At 35.9% G+C, this 19,796-nt stretch overlaps 2 protein-coding genes across 3 annotated transcripts in view; one reads left to right on the plus strand and one right to left on the minus strand.

The window, feature by feature from the left end:
- Positions 1–19,796, plus strand: part of LOC143346832 (nicotinamide-nucleotide adenylyltransferase-like) — a 38,687-nt gene that overhangs the window by 17,633 nt on the left and 1,258 nt on the right. Inside the window, exon 5 of one of the 2 annotated variants that reach the window (XR_013080512.1) lies at positions 19,187–19,392. The gene's annotated coding sequence lies outside the window, so the exon portion shown is untranslated. The remainder of the gene's footprint in view (positions 1–19,186; positions 19,393–19,796) is intronic. The other variant, XR_013080513.1, reaches the window with a different exon arrangement.
- The window catches only part of LOC143346837 (ABC transporter G family member 20), a 30,758-nt gene continuing 11,130 nt past the window's right edge, over positions 169–19,796 (minus strand). The window contains exons 2-15 of the mRNA XM_076775352.1: positions 8,128–8,257; positions 7,411–7,655; positions 4,496–4,673; positions 4,316–4,409; positions 3,990–4,202; positions 3,690–3,775; positions 3,295–3,526; positions 3,046–3,223; positions 2,810–2,925; positions 2,654–2,724; positions 2,482–2,570; positions 2,217–2,393; positions 2,014–2,100; positions 169–777 (exon numbers count right to left, since the gene is read on the minus strand). Coding sequence (XP_076631467.1) covers positions 563–777; positions 2,014–2,100; positions 2,217–2,393; positions 2,482–2,570; positions 2,654–2,724; positions 2,810–2,925; positions 3,046–3,223; positions 3,295–3,526; positions 3,690–3,775; positions 3,990–4,202; positions 4,316–4,409; positions 4,496–4,673; positions 7,411–7,655; positions 8,128–8,231 — 2,085 coding nt within the window. The 5' untranslated portion in view covers positions 8,232–8,257 and the 3' untranslated portion in view covers positions 169–562. The remainder of the gene's footprint in view (positions 778–2,013; positions 2,101–2,216; positions 2,394–2,481; positions 2,571–2,653; positions 2,725–2,809; positions 2,926–3,045; positions 3,224–3,294; positions 3,527–3,689; positions 3,776–3,989; positions 4,203–4,315; positions 4,410–4,495; positions 4,674–7,410; positions 7,656–8,127; positions 8,258–19,796) is intronic.

Consider the following 19,796-nt stretch of genomic DNA (forward strand, 5'->3'; position numbering starts at 1 on the left):
AGTACGCAAAGACGAATTTCGAATAAACAGCTTCGTTAAAGTAAACATAAGAAAGTGTTCGTTCACGTGCACTCGTCAAATTGAACGAATAAATAAATTGGAATCAATTGAATGCCCTCGGAGATGACAATCGCCTTAATATCGCAATATACAAATAATCGAAAGATATTGAAAAATATACAAGTATTTATTAACAATTGTCAACGGGTTTAGCTTCTATTCACACATTTTATCCTACAACGCAACCGTACATCTAAACAACAATTATTTCGCGACGTGTCTGGACTCGTATATTCAACAATGTTTATTACAAAAGTAGCTCGGACGTATACCGTATCCTCTGTTTAAATTACTGTTTCCTTATCGACTATACAAAAAAAAAAAAAAACAAAATACAATATTACACGTCTCATGAAAACACGAAACTAGAATAAACCTAAAACGAATCGACCCTGTGGAACGCGTGAAAAAAAATATTCCATTTTCACTATTGCACGAACGAATAAGTATCAGCTACTTCGTTTAAATTTTTTTCATTCACCACCCTGATCACAACTGCTTCTCACACGGACTTCGACCTCAGGTGAAATAGGCAGATCGACGTGAGTCCCAGGATCCATCCTGAAAGCACTAGAAACCCGGTGTAGACTTCCGGCTCGTTTATGGATTTCCCTTTCTCCATGACACCCCTCAACGAAGTGCCTGGTATCGTTACTGGTAAACTTAAACTCAACCATTTGAGGACCTTCGGCATCCCCTCCACTGGCCACAAGAGTCCTTTAACATTTCAACAAATTTCTGTGTTCCATTCGTTCACGTACGTGAAGATTAACACGTCTTAACCCTTTTATAACGGAGGATAGGCGTACGTTCTTAGATGACAGTGGTTTATGGAGAACATATACAGGGTGTTCGGCCACACCTGGGAAAAATTATAATGAGGGATTCTAGAGGCCAAAATAAGACGAAAATCAAGAATACCAATTTGTTGATGGAGGCTTCGTTAAAAAGTTATTGACAATTAAATTCAAAAATTTCAAATCGTCTTGGAAAAATTATTTTTAGTTGCAGGGGTCAATTGCAAGCATTTTTGGTCAACAGACATACCCCCGAAATCTTACTCAGTTACGAGAAAAAAATTCCTTACCGAAAATATGATTTCTGGCCAGAAATGTTATCTCGAATTGTCATGCGAATCTTTAAAACACCATAACTTCTGAACGGATTGGACGATTTTAATGTTCAAAAAGCCAAACGCCGCGTATTTTAGTGTAGAATATGTAGCAATTATAAAAATATTCGAAAATTTGTTCCTTGTCCCCGCAAAATTTGTTCCTTGACCCCGCAATTTTCAAACAGCCGTAACTCCTACAATTGTGAATATATTTCAATGAAACTTTTTTCTGAAGTAGAGCTCATGGGTACCTACAAAAAAGTATTAGACAACTTTTCTGTAGGGCGTCAAACAAAATTATTAAAAATGAAAAAGGAATTTTTAAGAAGAATCGACAGGGGGTAAGTGCCTAAATTTTTCGAGGAAAAAAAAAATTTTTAATTAATTCTGAAAAAATTATTTTCGGTTGCGGGGGTCAATTACAATCATTTTTGGTGAATAGACATACCCCCGAGATCCTACGCATTTTCGAGAAAAAAATTCGAATAAGTGCTGAAAGTTTTGGGTGAAAAAAAAGACTTTCGAATCGTCTTGGAAAAATTATTTTCGGTTGCGGGGGTCAATTACAATCATTTTTGGTCATTACACATACCCCCGAAATCTTACGCACTTTCGAGAAAAAAATTCAGTACGAGCGGAACTTTAAATGTTAATAACTTTTTAACGAAGCCTCCATCGACAAATTGGTATTCTTGATTTTCGTCTTATTTTGGCCCCTAGAATCTTCCATTAAAATTTTTCCCAAGGGTGGCCGAACACCCTGTACAGACGCCCTTCACAATGTACCATGATTGAAATTTTAAATAAATCCAAGCCAATGGCGTAAGAGCATGACTTACCACAAAGAAGAATCAGTGGATAAAAGCTTCCTACAGACACATAATTGACAAGAGTGTGGGATGTGCACAGAACCGATATTAGGAAGCCTGTTAAAAACACGGGCAATTGCAATATTATTTTATTTTTATCTCTGAAACGACTGCATAAAGAGGACGTTGCTAATTTATTTCATGTCGATTGATCTGCATTTTTTAATAATTACCATATGACATCCCACAAATCCCTGCGAGTATCGTCAACCCAACTACCGGGAACCCGGAACCTTTCACCTCCACATCAGATTGTAAGAAACAGACGCACAGTGCTACCGCAGCTTGTAAGAGAATCACTATCATTTGGGATATGAAGTGCGTGATTAAAATTTCCGAGGTGGTAACACCTATTTAAAACACAAATTTTTCCATATACGAATGTTCGAAAAGATTCAATTTATTAACAAGACTCGGAAGTTTTTCACGAATGTTTACCTTGAACCAGGATCCTGTCCCATACGCCCGAGTGCCGATCAGTTATGATTATGCTCGAGGAAATCGATGTGGACAAAACGAACATCACCCTAATGCAGCAACAAATTTATAAAGAAACACTTTTCATAACGAAATGCAACATTAAAAAAAAAAATGATCTTGTTACACCTACGTCAGTAAAAATGGCGGCAAAATGAAAGTCATATAGTTCTGATCCTTTTTGCCAAATAGGGGATCTTCCAACTGGAAAATCGAACAATTCTATTAATAATATTATTGTTTCACGCGTTCCTGTAAAATATTAATAAGTTTAGAAAAGCATACGTACCCGTACTGGCAAATCCGCGAATTTCGGAGACATACGACACTCCTTTATGATGGCCTTGTATTCGTCGAAGAAATCGTCGTACAATTGTCTTTGTACGAACAAGCTGATTTGTCTGTCTAAAAAAATAAAAGAAAAATGGTCTTTATTTTTCAAAAAAATAATTGTAAAAATTGTTCTAAAATAAAAATTATTTAATATCACGATAGAAACTTATTAATTATGGTACAGACGCGTACCTGGCGTGTACATCATAACTTCGATCTCGCTGGCAATGGCGTCCTCGGTTGTCGTTGATAAAAAGTCGTCCATCCTTGCTTGCGTGGCGTCCGAAAAATTTCTGCTAAAGTACATTACTCCGACGCTTTTCTTTGAAGCGATTTCTCTTACTGCTAGATCGTAGTCGTCGTAATATATCTAGAAATCAAACTCAACCAATGTTAGTGACGGTATTCGTCCAACCAAGTGTTAACAAACGTCCCACGTACTTTGTTCAAAATGGACGAGTTGATGCCGTGTATCAGTCTGCAACTGAGGTCCGCGAATTTGCACGAGAACTCATTTTCGTCGTACGTAACGTTGCCCAGATTCATACCATTGTCGCAATTCCCGGCCTCTTCGTTCACAATTGATATAGCCACTCCTTTTGGGTCCAGCCCGATGGAATTGAAGAACAGCAACAGCTGCAGCATCGGCAATATCACCGAGAACAGAACTCCTCTGCACAGATAAATCGATCATCGACACGTTTCTTACGCCAGAATCGGGCAAAATTCTATTCGAATAATATAATAATAGCTCGAAACGTTAATTTATTTTTCGTTCGTTAGATAGAAATTTTTTCCAATTTATCGTTCCGGAAATGAATTATTGCAACAATTACCCAGGATGGCGTATGAATTGCAAAGCGTTCTTCGTGAACAAGGCCTTGCATCTTTTCTTCGAACTGTTCCGCCATTGTAGATTCTTCTACGATACGGGAATAAAAAAGATTTTATTAAAATGAGTAGAAATACGCAGGGACGTTCTACCGCTAATTCAAATGTTGGCGCGCTACGCATTACGCGGGAACCGTTACGGTTAAGGTTGGGTTCAGTGCGCGTCGACGACGCGAAAGCAGAGCGTCGTTGACCGGCAGAGTCGTTGTGTCGTCGACAGTTCTTAAATACGCGTGTGTACCAACTTTTGACGCGTGATTCCCGTAAATCGAGTCCAGTGTGACGACGTTGCAGAATTCCGCGATCGGTAGCGACGTTTGGGCGAAACTTTGAGGTTGGCTCTCAGCTTGAATGCTCAGGTTCAAGAACGCTTCTTCCAACGATTCCGTGTGACATCGTTCCAGCAGCTCGTTCGGCGACGATTCGGCCAGTAACAGTCCATTTCTCATTAATCCGATCTGGGAACCGCAACCATTAATTCCCCCCGTGTATTTTCGTACGTAAAATTCATTCAAATATATTCTTAATTCCGTATTTCACGGACTGTCTGAAAGTCGGAGAATTCATGCACCTTGTCGGACTGTTTCGCTTCCTCGATGTAGTGCGTGGTGATGATAACCGTGACGTTATCCTCGCGCGTGATCTTCACCAAGTGGTCCCAAATGCTGTGGAAACAGTCGTCGCTTACTTATCGTGGGTCCTTCGGGCCTCGTCGCGCGATCGAAAGACAAGGAAATGAAAGTGTACTTGCTTGTCCCTTAAAACCGGATCTAAACCGACAGTTGGCTCGTCGAGGATCAGCAACTCGGGTTTGTGAAGCAACGCGGCTGCAAAAGACAGTCGTCTTTGCTGGCCGCCGCTCATGTTCTTCACCAGACGGTTTTTCGGCGGCAGCTGTAGCAAATCTTTCAAAAACGTGAACCTCTCCTCTGAAATAGAACGATGCACAGGGACGAGGTTAGAAAAATTCTGCGGGGTTTACGATCTCCGTGGCCCCAACTTCGAAGGTTATATTCGTGTTCTTGGGGTCGTTCTAAGAAGAAAATATATATGTCACAGGTGTCGAATGGGCGTGGTTTAGCCGGAAAAGTAATTTCGTTGTTTTTTATAAATCTGCAAATATCTCGGTAGGTATGCGAAATATAGCAAAATGTCACGGGACCTTTTTTGTAGAGAATAAAATTTCTAACAATTTATGTTGTATGACATTTTTTTATTAACTGCGCAGTTTCCGAGTATATTTATATTTCGGTGAAGTTGCAGAACAACCTCCCCTCCCTCACCATCCCTCACCGAAATGATGGTCGAGGGAACGTAGAGGCTCCGTTCACAACTGCTTATACGAGACTCAAGAAATGTCTCTGTATTAAAACTCAATTAGTAATGAATATTATTGAGGTATTAGGTTAGGTCTGAGTTAGTAACTTTCGTGAAATAGTAAGGTTGTTTAAATAATTTGTTATTATTTCACAAAACATTTTAATGTTTTTTTATAAGAAATTTAATTTCCTACAAAATAGGTCTCTTGATGTTTTGTCATATTTCGCATAGTTACCGAGATATTTGCAGGTTTATAAAAAACAAAGAAACCAATTTAGCGGCTAAACCAGACCGATTTGCTACCTATAACATATACAATTTTTTTCTTAAAATGACCCCAAGAACACAAATTTAATCTTCAAAGTAGGGGCCACGGAAATCGCAATCGTGCCAATTCTGCAAATGTAATATGCTTTTCGTATCTTCTTCTCGCGTTATACAGGGTGTTCGACCACCCCTGGGAAAAATTTTAATGGGAGATTCTAGAGGCCAAAATAAAACGAAAATCAAGAATACCAATTTGTTGATGGAGGCTTCGTTAAAAAATTATTAACAATTAAATTCAAAAATTTCAAATCGTTCTAAAAAAATTATTCTCGGCTGCGGGGTCAATTACGATCATTTTTCGTGAAGAGACGTACCCCAGAAATCTGACGCATTTTCGAGAAAAAAATTCGAGTAGGTGGACAAATTTTTCGACGAAAAAAAAATTTGTCCAATAGTTCTAAAAAAATTATTCCGGTTGCGGGGGTCAATTATAATCATTTTTAGTCATTACACATACCTCCGAAATCCTAGCCACTTTCGAGAAAAAAAATCGAGTAGGTACTGAAATTTTTCGACGAAATTAAAAAGTTTCAAATCATACTAAAAATATTATATTTAGTTACAGAAGTTAATTATAATCATTTTTAGTCATTACACATACCCCCGAAATCCTAGCCACTTTCTAGATAAAAATTCAAGTAGGGGGACAGAATTCTCGACGAAATTAAAAAGTTTCAAATCATACTAAAAAAATTATATTTAGTTACAGGGGTTAATTATAATCATTTTTGGTCATTACACATACCCCCGAAATCCTACCCACTTTCTAGAGAAAAATTCGAGAAGATGTGAAATTTTTCGACGGAAAAAAAAAATTTCAAATCGTTCTGGAAAAATTATTTTCGGTTGCAGGGGTCAATTACAATCATTTTTAGTCATTACACATACCTCCGAAATCCTACCCACTTTCGAGAAAAAAAATCGAGTAGGTACTGAAATTTTTCGACGAAATTAAAAAGTTTCAAATCATACTAAAAAAATTATATTTAGTTACAGAAGTTAATTATAATCATTTTTGGTCATTACACATACCCCCGAAATCCTACCCACTTTCTAGATAAAAATTCAAGTAGGGGGACAGAATTCTCGACGAAATTAAAAAGTTTCAAATCATACCAAAAAAATTATATTTAGTTACAGAAGTTAATTATAATCATTTTTGGTCATTACACATACCCCCGAAATCCTACCCACTTTCTAGAGAAAAATTCGAGAAGGTGAGAAATTTTTCGACGGAAAAAAAAAATTTCAAATCGTTCTGGAAAAATTATTGTCGGTTGCAGGGGTCAATTACAATCATTTTTAGTCATTACACATACCTCCGAAATCCTAGCCACTTTCGAGAAAAAAAATCGAGTAGGTACTGAAATTTTTCGACGAAATTAAAAAGTTTCAAATCATACTAAAAAAATTATATTTAGTTACAGAAGTTAATTATAATCATTTTTGGTCATTACATATACCCCCGAAATCCTACCCACTTTCTAGATAAAAATTCGAGAAGGTATGAAATTTTTCAACGGAAAAAAAAATTTTAAATCATACTAAAAAAATTATATTTAGTTACAGGGGTTAATTACAATCGTTTTTGGTCAATAGACATACCCCCGAATTGCTAATCGTTTTCGAGAAAGAAATTCAGTACGGACGGAACTTTAAACGTTAATAACTTTTTAACAAAGCTTCCATCGACAAATTGGTATTCTTGATTTTCGTCTTATTTTAACCCCTAGAATCCCCTATTAAAATTTTTCCCAGTAGTGGCCAAACAGTCTGTATGTTTTCTTCAAAATTATTTTCAAGATTATCTTACTCGTTCGAGGAACTATTTAATTTCGAATGCATTTCAAGTGTATAGTTTTCATTAATAATTGTGTCTCGTTCAGAATCGGTCATGTTTCTCTAGTTCGTTACGATGCACGGCAGAAGATTACTTATACGGTTTGTATCAGAAAACCGATTGAAGAAAACGTTATATAATTCGCGTAAAAAGCAAGACAATCAAGTTTTATCCCCTACCGATTACGTAATCGTCCATCCCGTTGATTCTGCCGAAGAAGTAAAACGCGCCAATTACGGAAAACTCGTCGACCAGTGAGACCTCTTGCGGCATGTAGCCCACTCGAGGCCCGGGGATGCCTGACTCTTTGGATCGTGGTTTCCCACCGAGAACCCAAATTTCACCGCTGTCCAATTCCCGGACGCCGACCACGCTGGAGAGCAGGGTGGTTTTCCCACAGCCACTGGCTCCCAGCAAGCCATATCTGTGCATCGGTACGTAGGGAATTAAATCTGGCTGAAAAACTGTCGGAAGCAGCTAATTCGTTACGCAGAATCTTCTATAAGGAAGCTTCGTAGGTCGTTATCGACCTTCAAAGTTATCGCGATGTTATCCGCGTCTATTTTAATTAGCCACGTCCACGTACAACGTCGATCGCACCGTATGACCGCACCCAATGTTGCAAATATTAGAACAGGTATGCAGATATAAATATTGATGCAAGTATTTCATAGTTCTTAATTACTCTTTGCATATTTATTAATGAAATATCGTTTGGTCGTGGCCACCGTGTCTCAGACGCGAAAGCATGCATGGACAAAGTTAGCCTCGAATCACCAATTAATTTTGTCCCGACAGGTGTCAATTTTGAAAAAGGAAATAGAATTCTGTTGGATTAAATTAGTTTCTTTGTCGGTGTGTAATGCATTAGAAAAACGTTCGCACGTTTTACTCACATGCACCCCTTGGGAACAGCTAGGTTCAAACCGTTCAGAATCGATGCTCCTTCCCCGTACTTTTTCCGGGCCTCGCTGACGACTATTGCGTAATCCGCCACCATTTTATGTAACGTTGGTCGAGAACAGTCTGCAACAGACACGTTACATTCGTAATGTACAAATAGAAATAAAAGCATTCGACAGGGATTAGCGAGGTTTTCACGATTGAAACGAGTCCAAACACGACCTAGTTCCGACTATATTGATTTACTAAAAATCTGGAACATTTTCAAAAATGATTCGAGTACGTGGAACCTAAACTAGTCTGAACGGTGCCGTGTTTGGGCTCGTTTTCATCAGGGGAACCTCACTAATCCATTGATTAGTACCCTGGTGAAAATGGAATAACAAATGTAAAAAATTCAATTTGTAAACGATAATTTTGAACTACCGTAGTCTTGAAATTTAAATATCAGATGTAATAGTATTAGATTAATAGTAGAGCTACACGAAGAATGCAATATTTAATCGAGGAAAAAAAATATCTGGACCGAGGAGGTTAAGATATAATTTCGCCAAGGCCATCAGCTTGTTTTCCCGCTTGTCTCAAACCTAGTAATTTCTATTCCAAGTAAGCGGCCTATTTTTTACGTAATTTACGCGGGCCCTTTCACTTTCTTACATGGATGATGGCATTTCAATTGGATTCGCAATAAAAACGCTGCCTTTGCCACGAATTTATGTGAGGTCCATGAATATTTATACGAATTTAACATTACTATAGATGCTGGTATCTGACTAGTAGCAATAAAAATGTCGCAAGTATTTTACATACTTTGTAAACGGTTACATTGTTACGTAAAAGGTTGAACGAAATTTTATCTAAACTTTTGGGCAAAATATCTAGATAAGTCGTTATTTGTTACCTAAATAAAATACTAAATTATTGAAGAAAACAAAAAATTGCAAAGGTTCGTGATTTAAAAGCACCGAGGTTCACAATTTTTTGTGTTCACTTTTTTACTTTTGCATTACGTAAACGAACAATCCCTGCACTTTCTCTATGTAAATAGATTATAGCAGTGTTCAAGACTTAAATCTCGGTGCTCTCCAAATTTTCTGTCCTCCACGGTGCCCCACATCGTTATCTCACATTCCTTATCACGTATTTTCTAAATCTCGAGTACGCCATACGTTTCTCTCAATTTTAATCTCGTATCTCTAAAATCTCGCACTTTCTATTCTCATAAATACATTCTCCTCGTTTCCTGATTCACGTTTGCGAACCCGTGTTTTCAATTTCTCAATCAGGGAGAAATATTTCATAATGGCAATAACCGACGTAACGCATGGTAATTGTTGCTAAACATATTCGTTATTAATGACGATATTAAATTACGTGGACTTTTCGTAATAAAATTTTACAAATAGGGTGTTTGGCCAACTCTGGGAAAAATTGTAATGGAGGATTCTAGAGGCCATTATAAGACGAAAATCAAGAATACTAATTTGTTGATGGAGGCTTCGTTAAAAAGTTATTAACAATTCAATTCAAAAATTTCAAATCGTTCTGGAAAAATTATTTCCCGTTGCAGGGCTCAATTACAATCATTTTTGGTGAATAGACATACCCTCGAAATCCTACCCATTTTCTAGAAAAAAATTCGAGTAGGGGGACAGAATTCTCGACGAAACTAAATAATTTCAAATCGTTCTGGAAAAATTATATTTAGTTATGGGGGTCAATTACAATTATTTTTGATGAATAGACATACCCTCGAAATCCTACCCATTTTCTAGAAAAAAATTCGAGTAGGGGGACAGAATTCTCGACGAAACTAAATAATTTCAAATCGTTCTGGAAAAATTATATTTAGTTATGGGGGTCAATTACAATTATTTTTGGTGAATAGACATACCCCCGAAATCCTACCCCATTTCTAGAAAAAAATTCCAGAAGGTGTGAAATTTTTCGACGGGAAAAAAAAAATTTCAAATCGTTTTGGAAAAATTATTTTCGTTTACGGGGGTTAATTACAATCATTTTTAGTCATTACACATACCTCTGAAATCCTAGCCACTTTCGAGAAAAAAATTCGAGTAAGTGCTGAAAGTTTCGGTGAAAAAAAAGACTTTCGAATCGTCTTGAAAAAATTATTTTTAGTTGCAGGAGTCAATTGCAAGCATTTTAGGTCAACAGACATGCCCTCGAAATCCTAATCATTTTTGAGAAAAAAATTCAAATAGGTGGACAAATTTTTCGCCAAAATTAAAAAGTTTCAAATCGTTCCAAAAAAAATATTATCGTTTGTGGGAGTCAATTACAATCATTTTTGGTCAATAGACATACCCTCGAATTCCTAACCATTTTCGAGAAAAAAATTCAAGTAGGTGGATAAATTTTTCGACAAAATTAAAGAATTTCAAATCGTTCCAAAAAAAATACTATCGGTTGTGGGAGTCAATTACAATCATTTTTGGTCAATAGACATACCCTCGAATTGCTAACCATTTTAGAGAGAAAAATTCAAATAGGTGGACAAATTTTTCGACAAAATTAAAAAATTTCAAATCGTTCCAAAAAAAATATTATCGTTTGTGGGAGTCAATTACAATCATTTTTGGTCATTACACATACCCTCGAAATCCTACCCATCTTCGAGCAAAAAATTCGAGAAGGTGGTGAAATTTTTCGACAAAATTAAAAAATTTTAAATCGTTCTAAAAAAATTATTTTCTGTTGCGGGGATCAGTTGCAATAATTTTTGGTCATTAGACATACCCCCGAAATCTTGCGTATTTTCGAGAAAAAAATTCAATACTGGTGAAACTTTAAACGTTAATAACTTTTTAACGAAGCCTCAGTCAAGAAATTGATATTCTTGATTTTCGTCTTATTTTGGCCTGTAGAATCTCCCATTAAAATTTTTCCCTGGGGTGTCTGAACACCCTGTATATTGTATTAATTTTAAAAAATGATCAGCAAAAGTTGGTTCCATAAATTCGTGGCACTGTTCCACTCCAAATACGTTCACTGTGTCAATCGACGCGCGTCGCGGATTCCGATGACGCTAAAACAGTTAAAAACCGATGAAAACAGGTTTCGTGCGGGTTTAGTGCTCGCCATTAGGGATTCCGATCAGATTCCGTTTATGTTAAATATCAATCGCTTCGGTGGTCCTGTCTGTTTATCATTCGGTACATCGACTGTTTCGGATATACACATTATCCTGGCCGTGTGACACGAATTCATAACAGCGCCGTCATTTAAACGGCGAACTTTGCTGTTTACTTTAACAGCGACTGCGTTCCTCGCGCAAGGAAATCGATGAGCAATTAACAGTTCGTTCAACCGAGCACCAAATATCCGTTCGTTTAACGATAATTTAATATACGATTTAACGAACACACGGATCGTTGAATTTTCAAGCAACAAATTCGATTAACAAATTACCACTAGCAATTATTATTTCTGTTACAATATTTTTACGTTATTTCAGTATTTTGTATTCTATTCCAGCTGTATAAATTTGTAAAAAAGTAATTATTATTATTGAAATACTAAAAGGATTCGTGCAGTTGTTCAATTTTAATTCAATGTAAAAATTAATTTAATATAAAATAGGGAGAATTAAAATGAAATTAAATAAATCATCCGCATAAAATGATATAATTTACAAATATATTTCAATAGTATATAGTAAAATGTAACGCGTAGATATTCAAAGTTCCAATTAATTATAGATGATAATTAAAATATCTAATTTTGCTGTATCACCCGAGTCTACTGGAAATAAATCGCGCGTGGAATAATTAGGCTATTTCTATTCGACATTTGTAACTGTCGAGATCAATTGTTCGCGATAAGTCAGTAACAGGAAAAACCAGCATATTTTTTTTTTCTGATAATTAATAACTGCGGAAAGTATTAAACGTGCCCATTTTATAATTGCTTTTCTTTCTGTTAATTGAAAATACGTGTCGCGCATGTCTTTTTAAAACAATCCGCCTAGTTTTTCATACATGCATAATAATTCGAATTACTTCGTATATTAATCCATTTATTCTAGAAACGTGTACACACCCTTCCTAGCGTTCAGGAAATCGATTAAAAGTCTGACAGTGACAATAATTGAACCATAGGTGTCTAAAATTAATCGTTATTCCGAACGTAGTCAGAATTTAAATGTGGTAAAGAATTTTATGCAAAAAACAAATCCCAACGATTTCAGAACCGAGAAACATTAAGTAGATGCTCTAAAGATTATTTATTTATCAGTTGCGAATGTTTATGCAAGATGTAATTATCTATGAAATTGTATTTTCACGAAATATATGCACATACAAACGACGTATAGCAATGCGACCTTTGGACGATCTTGAATATTTAAAACAATTACTTTTTTCATCGAACATTTATTTATTTCGTTGAAATAACTTGACTTTGAAACGTTCCCCATGATTTTACCTACGCAAGAACTATAAATACTGTATAATCTGTTCTTTTTATCAACTAATTTCTGCAAAAACATTTTTTTACTATACTTTTCAATATCTTGCACGTCATAGCACTGTTCTTACATCCTGCATACGCAAAAAATATGCTAAATACGCAACTATGTAACCAATGGTTCACAAGAACATATTTTTTCCTGTGTTCGTAATCATCAATCAAATCTTGTTCTTATAAGTTATATACGTTTCTCGGGTAATTAATCAAAATTAGATTTTCATTATTTTTGCTATTTGCTTCTTGACGTATGTACGTAATTGTGAACGTTCTTAAAATGAAATTCGAAATTAAAGTATGGGAAACGGTTATGGAGTCCACGCGCCATTTTACGATTTTATAAATACTGGATGCTCGACCACCCCTGGGAAAAATTATAATGAAAAGTTCTAGAGGCAAAAATAGGACGAAAATCAAGAATACCAATTTGTTGATGGAGGCTTCGTTAAAAAGTTATTAACGTTTAAACTTCCGCTCGTTCTGAATTTTTTTCTCGAAAATGCGCAAGATTTCGGGGGTATGTCTATTCACCAAAAATAATTGTAATTGACCCCCGCAACCGATAATATTTTTTTTGGAACGATTTGAAACTTTTTAATTTTGTCGAAAAATTTGTCCATCTATTTGAATTTTTTTCTCGAAAATGGTTGGTAATTTGGGGGTATATCTATTGACCAAAAATGATCGTAATTGACCCCCACAACCGATAGTATTTTTTTTGGAACGATTTGAAACTTTTTAATTTTCTCAAAAAATTTGTCCACCTATTTGATTTTTTTTCTCGAAAATGGTTAGGAATTCGAGGGTATGTCTATTGACCAAAAATGATCGTAATTGACCCCCACAACCGATAGTATTTTTTTTGGAACGATTTGAAACTTTTTAATTTTGTCGAAAAATTTATCCACCTACTTGAATTTTTTTCTCGAAAATGGGTAGCAATTCGAGGGTATGTCTATTGACCAAAAATGATCGTAATTGACCCCCACAACCGATAGTATTTTTTTTGGAACGATTTGAAACTTTTTAATTTTCTCAAAAAATTTGTCCACCTATTTGATTTTTTTTCTCGAAAATGGTTAGGAATTCGAGGGTATGTCTATTGACCAAAAATGATCGTAATTGACCCCCACAACCGATAGTATTTTTTTTGGAACGATTTGAAATTCTTTAATTTTCTCAAAAAATTTGTCCACCTACTTGAATTTTTTTCTCGAAAATGGTTAATAATTCGGGGGTATGTCTATTGACCAAAAATGATCGTAATTGACCCCCACAACCGATAGTATTTTTTTTGGAACGATTTGAAACTTTTTAATTTTCTCAAAAAATTTGTCCACCTATTTGATTTTTTTTCTCGAAAATGGTTAGGAATTCGAGGGTATGTCTATTGACCAAAAATGATCGTAATTGACCCCCACAACCGATAGTATTTTTTTTGGAACGATTTGAAACTTTTTAATTTTGTCGAAAAATTTATCCACCTACTTGAATTTTTTTCTCGAAAATGGGTAGCAATTCGAGGGTATGTCTATTGACCAAAAATGATCGTAATTGACCCCCACAACCGATAGTATTTTTTTTGGAACGATTTGAAACTTTTTAATTTTCTCAAAAAATTTGTCCACCTATTTGATTTTTTTTCTCGAAAATGGTTAGGAATTCGAGGGTATGTCTATTGACCAAAAATGATCGTAATTGACCCCCACAACCGATAGTATTTTTTTTGGAACGATTTGAAATTCTTTAATTTTCTCAAAAAATTTGTCCACCTACTTGAATTTTTTTCTCGAAAATGGTTAATAATTCGGGGGTATGTCTATTGACCAAAAATGATCGTAATTGACCCCCACAACCGATGGTATTTTTTTTGGAACGATTTGAAACTTTTTAATTTTCTCAAAAAATTTGTCCACCTATTTGAATTTTTTTCTCGAAAATGGTTAGGAATTCGAGGGTATGTCTATTGGCCAAAAATGATCGTAATTGACCCCCACAACCGATAGTATTTTTTTTTGAACGATTTGAAACTTTTTAATTTTCTCAAAAAATTTGTCCACGTACTCGAATTTTTTTCTCGAAAATGGGTAGGATTTCGAGGGTATGTCTATTCACCAAAAATGATCACAATTACCCCCACAACTAACAATATTTTTTCCAGAACGATTTGAAATTTTTTAATTTAATTGTTAATAGCTTTTTAACGAAGTCTCCATCAACAAATTGGTATTCTTGATTTTCGTCTTATTTTGGCCTCTAGAATCCCCCATTAAAATTTTTCCCACGGTTGGCCGAACAGCCTGTATAGCAGACAGAAGGGTGAAAAACTAAAGACGGTGAGCTGTTTTTTTCGTAAACGGTTTTATTCGACTGTTTTCAGCAGAACGCTCGCTTCTCGCGAAGATTCCGCTCTCTCATTTCCGAACTCGACACCTCTTATCTCTGAAACCTAACCTAAACATTCGTCGCCCAGCTGCAGCGATCGCCCGGACGATCGCTTACATAAACAATGTTATCTTCGTACCAAAACTAACGTCTGCCTTTTTTCTTATTTAAAAATAGATCGTGATTTACGAGTTTACGAATGTAAACTGAGCTCCCGCTTTCTAGGGTCAAAGCACCATTGGACTCGAACGCTGAAAACGGTAGCGATTCCCGCGTAGAATAACGTCGAAAGAAGGAATCGAAATTCAGTTACGAGAAAGTGATTGTGGCCACGACCGGTCTGACGTTATCACGGTTCCGCTCGAATAAATGGTTTTTCCACACGAAAGTGTCGCTTTTTATCGATCGTTTTGCATCATGCCAGCCGACGAAATTGACGACCGCATTATGCGAAATATCCACGCGGAGTTTTTCTTCCTTTATCGAACACGCACAGAGAAAGCAGGAAGCCGTGTTTTTATGCGCGAAATTCGCGCCGCTTCCGGACAATACCGACCGCCATTAATAATCTCATGGATGCGTATTGCATACACATTTTACGAAAACATTATATTTTACAAAGTATTACAAGTTTTCGACTTGAAATTTAACCAGAAATAAAAAATTATAATTATTTCACTCTTATTTTCAACGAATTTAATTGGATAAGATTTCGAATTGATTCGTTAATGGTCGAGATACACGATTAAATAAAATTGTATTACAGCGAGGAAACTTTGTGACAATGTTTCAACCCCATATTGGATTCTTGTGACGCAATAGTTGTCAGAATGAAATGGATCGTGTGAAAGTTACGTCAGACCGTGTAAGTGCACATAATTTCGACACTGACCCAGTCATCGACACTTTCGACTTACGTCATTGGTACGATTATCAACGGTGCGGTAAAAGCATTACATTCTAAATTTTTAATAAACCGCATACTTTCGATTTGCTGATACTTGCGATGCTACAATAGTTATTTCACACACAACCCTGGCCCTCTGTAATATTTCAAACTTTAGGCGGGAAATATAAAATAAAATATTCTGCTCTTCGATGTATACGAAACTCGACAGTGGTTTGAAACAATTTTAAATAATATTTTGTTATTTATGCGAAACGTTGACGAATAAATAAATTAGAATTGTTCACCGCAAAGTTCGACTGCGCTACGTCCGGTGACCACCTTCACCCAATCTCGAACTTCTGGATCGCGTGCAGTCTAGGCAAGAAAGATCGAAGGGAACCAGTTTCACTCACACAACTGTACAACGAACTGAGGTAACACGGATGATTTACCGTTATGAAGGGATTACCTAAGTCGTGTGCACTCGACCTACGATGCACTAGCCGTGTCCGAATCACGTGCACCGAGTGCAGGAAAAAGTATAACTCTGGGTCAACGTTCCCGACTGTACGTGACGAAAATTGAACTTTCCCGCCACATCCGTCAACCAACAAAATTTCCCCCGATCCCGAAACCAGAGTCACTTCCGTTATAACCTTTTATTTACATCACTATTTTATTTAAAGTCTTTATCGTGAATACCAACGGCTTTATATACATATTCCATCGCTTCATGTTTTTAGAAAATGGAAAAATTAAAAAATTTCAATTTTTTTTTAATTTAATAAAATTAGAAGTGTATATAGAGAAGTCATACCAAATTTCATGAAACTACGCATTAGATATATAGGAAAATATAGACTTATTATTACCTTGCTTCGACTAAAGTTGATGTACAATATTCCCTCGCTAATTAACCAACTCCAAGTGTCATCGATAGTAAACAGTTGACGAATAAACCGTAGGACTTTTATATATTCTATTTTTTATTAATAAATTGTATTATTACATTAGCCATAGATGTGTTTATTAAAAATGAAAAACGAATTTTTAAGAAAAATCGACAGGGGGTAGGTGACTAAATTTTTCGTACAAAAAAAAAAATTTCAAATCGTTCCGAAAAAATTAGCTTTGGTTGCAGGGGTCAATTACAATCATTTTTGGTCATTAGACATACCCTCGAAATCGTACCCACTTTCGAGGAAAAAATTCGAGAAGGTGGTGAAATTTGTCGACAAAATTGAAAAATTTCAAATCGTTCTAAAAAAATTATTTTTATTTGCAGGGGTCAAGTGCAATCATTTTTGGTGAATACACATACCCCAAAAATCCTATGCATTTTCGAGAAAAAAATTCGAATTGGTGGACAAATTTTTCGACAAAATTGAAAAATTTCAAATCGTTCTAAAAAAATTAGTTTTATTTGCAGGGGTCAATTACAATCATTTTTGGTGAATACACATACCCCCGAAATCCTACCCACTTCCGAGAAAAAAATTCGAGGAGGTGGTGAAATTTTTTGACAGAATTGAAAAATTTCAAATCGTTCTGAAAAAATTAGTTTTATTTGCAGGGGTCAATTACAATCATTTTTGGTGAATACACATACCCCAAAAATTCTATGCGTTTTCGAGAAAAAAATTCGAATAGGTGGACAAATTTTTCGACAAAATTGAAAAATTTCAAATCGTTCTAAAAAAATTAGCTTTCGTTCAAGAGTCAATTACGATCATTTTTGGTGAATAGACATACCCTCGAAATCCTACCCACTTTCGAGGAAAAAATTCGAGAAGGTGGTGAAATTTTTTGACAAAATTAAAAAATTTCAAATCGTTCTGAAAAAATTCTTTTCGGTTGCGGGGGTCAATTACAATCATTTTTGGTGAATAAACATACCCCCAAAAATCCTACCCACTTCCGAGAAAAAAATTCGAGGAGGTGGTGAAATTTTTTGACAAAATTGAAAAATTTCAGATCGTTCTAAAAAAATTAGTTTTATTTGCAGAGGTCAATTACAATTATTTTTGGTGAATACACATACCCCCGAAATCCTACCCACTTCCGAGAAAAAAATTCGAGGAGGTGGTGAAATTTTTTGACAAAATTGAAAAATTTCAAATCGTTCTAAAAAAATTAGCTTTCGTTCAGGAGTCAATTACGATCATTTTTGGTGAATAGACATACCCTCGAAATCCTATGCGTTTTCGAGAAAAAAATTCAAATAGGTGGACAAATTTTTCGACAAAATTGAAAAATTTCAAATCGTTCTGAAAAAATTCTTTTCGGTTGCGGGGGTCAATTACAATCATTTTTGGTGAATACACATACCCCCGAAATCCTATGCGTTTTCGAGGAAAAAATTCGAATAGGTGGACAAATTTTTCGACATAATTGAAAAATTTCAAATCGTTCTGAAAAAATTCTTTTCGGTTGCGGGGGTCAATTACAATCATTTTTGGTCATTAGACATACCCTGGAATTCCTACCCATTTTCGAGAAAAAAATTCGATTAGGTGGTGAAATTTTTAGACGAAATTAAAAAATTTGAAATCATACTAAAAAAATTATATTTAGTTACAGGGGTTAATTACAATCATTTTTGGTCATTATACGTACCCCCGAAATCCTACGCACTATCGAGAAAAAAATTCTTTTCCGAAAATATAATGTGAGGTTAGAAACTCGTATACCTCGTCTGTGATTATATTCCTCATTTTTATCAGTTCATACGTAGGTGTAGACCAATTATCCGGCATATTTGATTTTCCAGCATTGCCCCAGTCCCGAGTATGCCGGATAATCGGAATTTTCCTGTACCTTATTTCGACTAAAGTTGGTATACAATATTCCTTCGCTAATTGACCTATTCCATGTCGCTCGCTAAGTATACTTATCGTAATTCTTCTTCCCCGACGCTATTTATAAAACTTGTAATGAGAAAAGAGCTTGACGTGTTAAAAATGCCTCCGACGGTTGTGCCTCGATCGCGTGGCGGCACGTTTCGCCATACAATCAACCGTGACGATTGGCATAACATTATTCTGTAACACCCGCGTGCTCGTGAATGAACCTATTACTTGAAAAGGTTGTCCAGTGACTAACAGCGGGACAACTCGTTCGACCGGGCTGAAAAGAAATATGCGACATAACGCAACGACGTGAAATTTGCACTCGGCTAATAACAAACTCCATAGATCTATGCAAATCCCAATAATGGCGTGCAATTTGCGGCACCGTGTGACGTTGTTCCCATTCTCGGTGAACGTAATTACCAACGACTATGCTTTTTCCAGATATTAAACAGCGTATGACACGCGTCTTTTGCCAATGGAAGGCGCATTTCCCGCAAACTAGACGTTTCAAGGCTGGACGTTACGACACCGCGAAGAAAGTGTTACGCTAGTAAGTTTGAACGTGTTTGAACGGGCAGAGGAGCAGGTATTCCCTGGCCAAAGGTACAAAACATCATTGCATCTACAATTCTTCGACTGTCTGAAGGGTACTGATCAAATCATAATACATTTTTTTACTTCCAAAAAGTTAATTTTGCAAAACCAAAAATCGTGATCTGTTTGTTTGGCTATTGCAAACTGTGTCAATCTGGTAGGAAGCGATCCAAAGTATTCTTTAACTCAGTTCCAACGAAACTAGACGAGCATTGGAGTGATTAAATTCAGCTAACAGTTCAGCTATAAAGTTAGATTGCTGTATGTACTTTCACCCAAGGAATTTGGCTCTGTCCTGTGTATTTGGCAATCTAGCTTCAATATCGTTGTAGGTGGATATCCACAGTCTCAAACGGAGATCATACTAGCTGATAATATGTTTTATTTCGTTAGAGGAAAATACCAAACTCCAAACTCGTGTTTGCTAACGTTTGATAGTGTTTGAAACCTGATGCTT

This window comes from Colletes latitarsis, chromosome 10, assembly GCF_051014445.1.
Source record: "Colletes latitarsis isolate SP2378_abdomen chromosome 10, iyColLati1, whole genome shotgun sequence".
In the NCBI taxonomy this organism is placed as follows: Eukaryota; Metazoa; Arthropoda; class Insecta; order Hymenoptera; family Colletidae; genus Colletes; species Colletes latitarsis.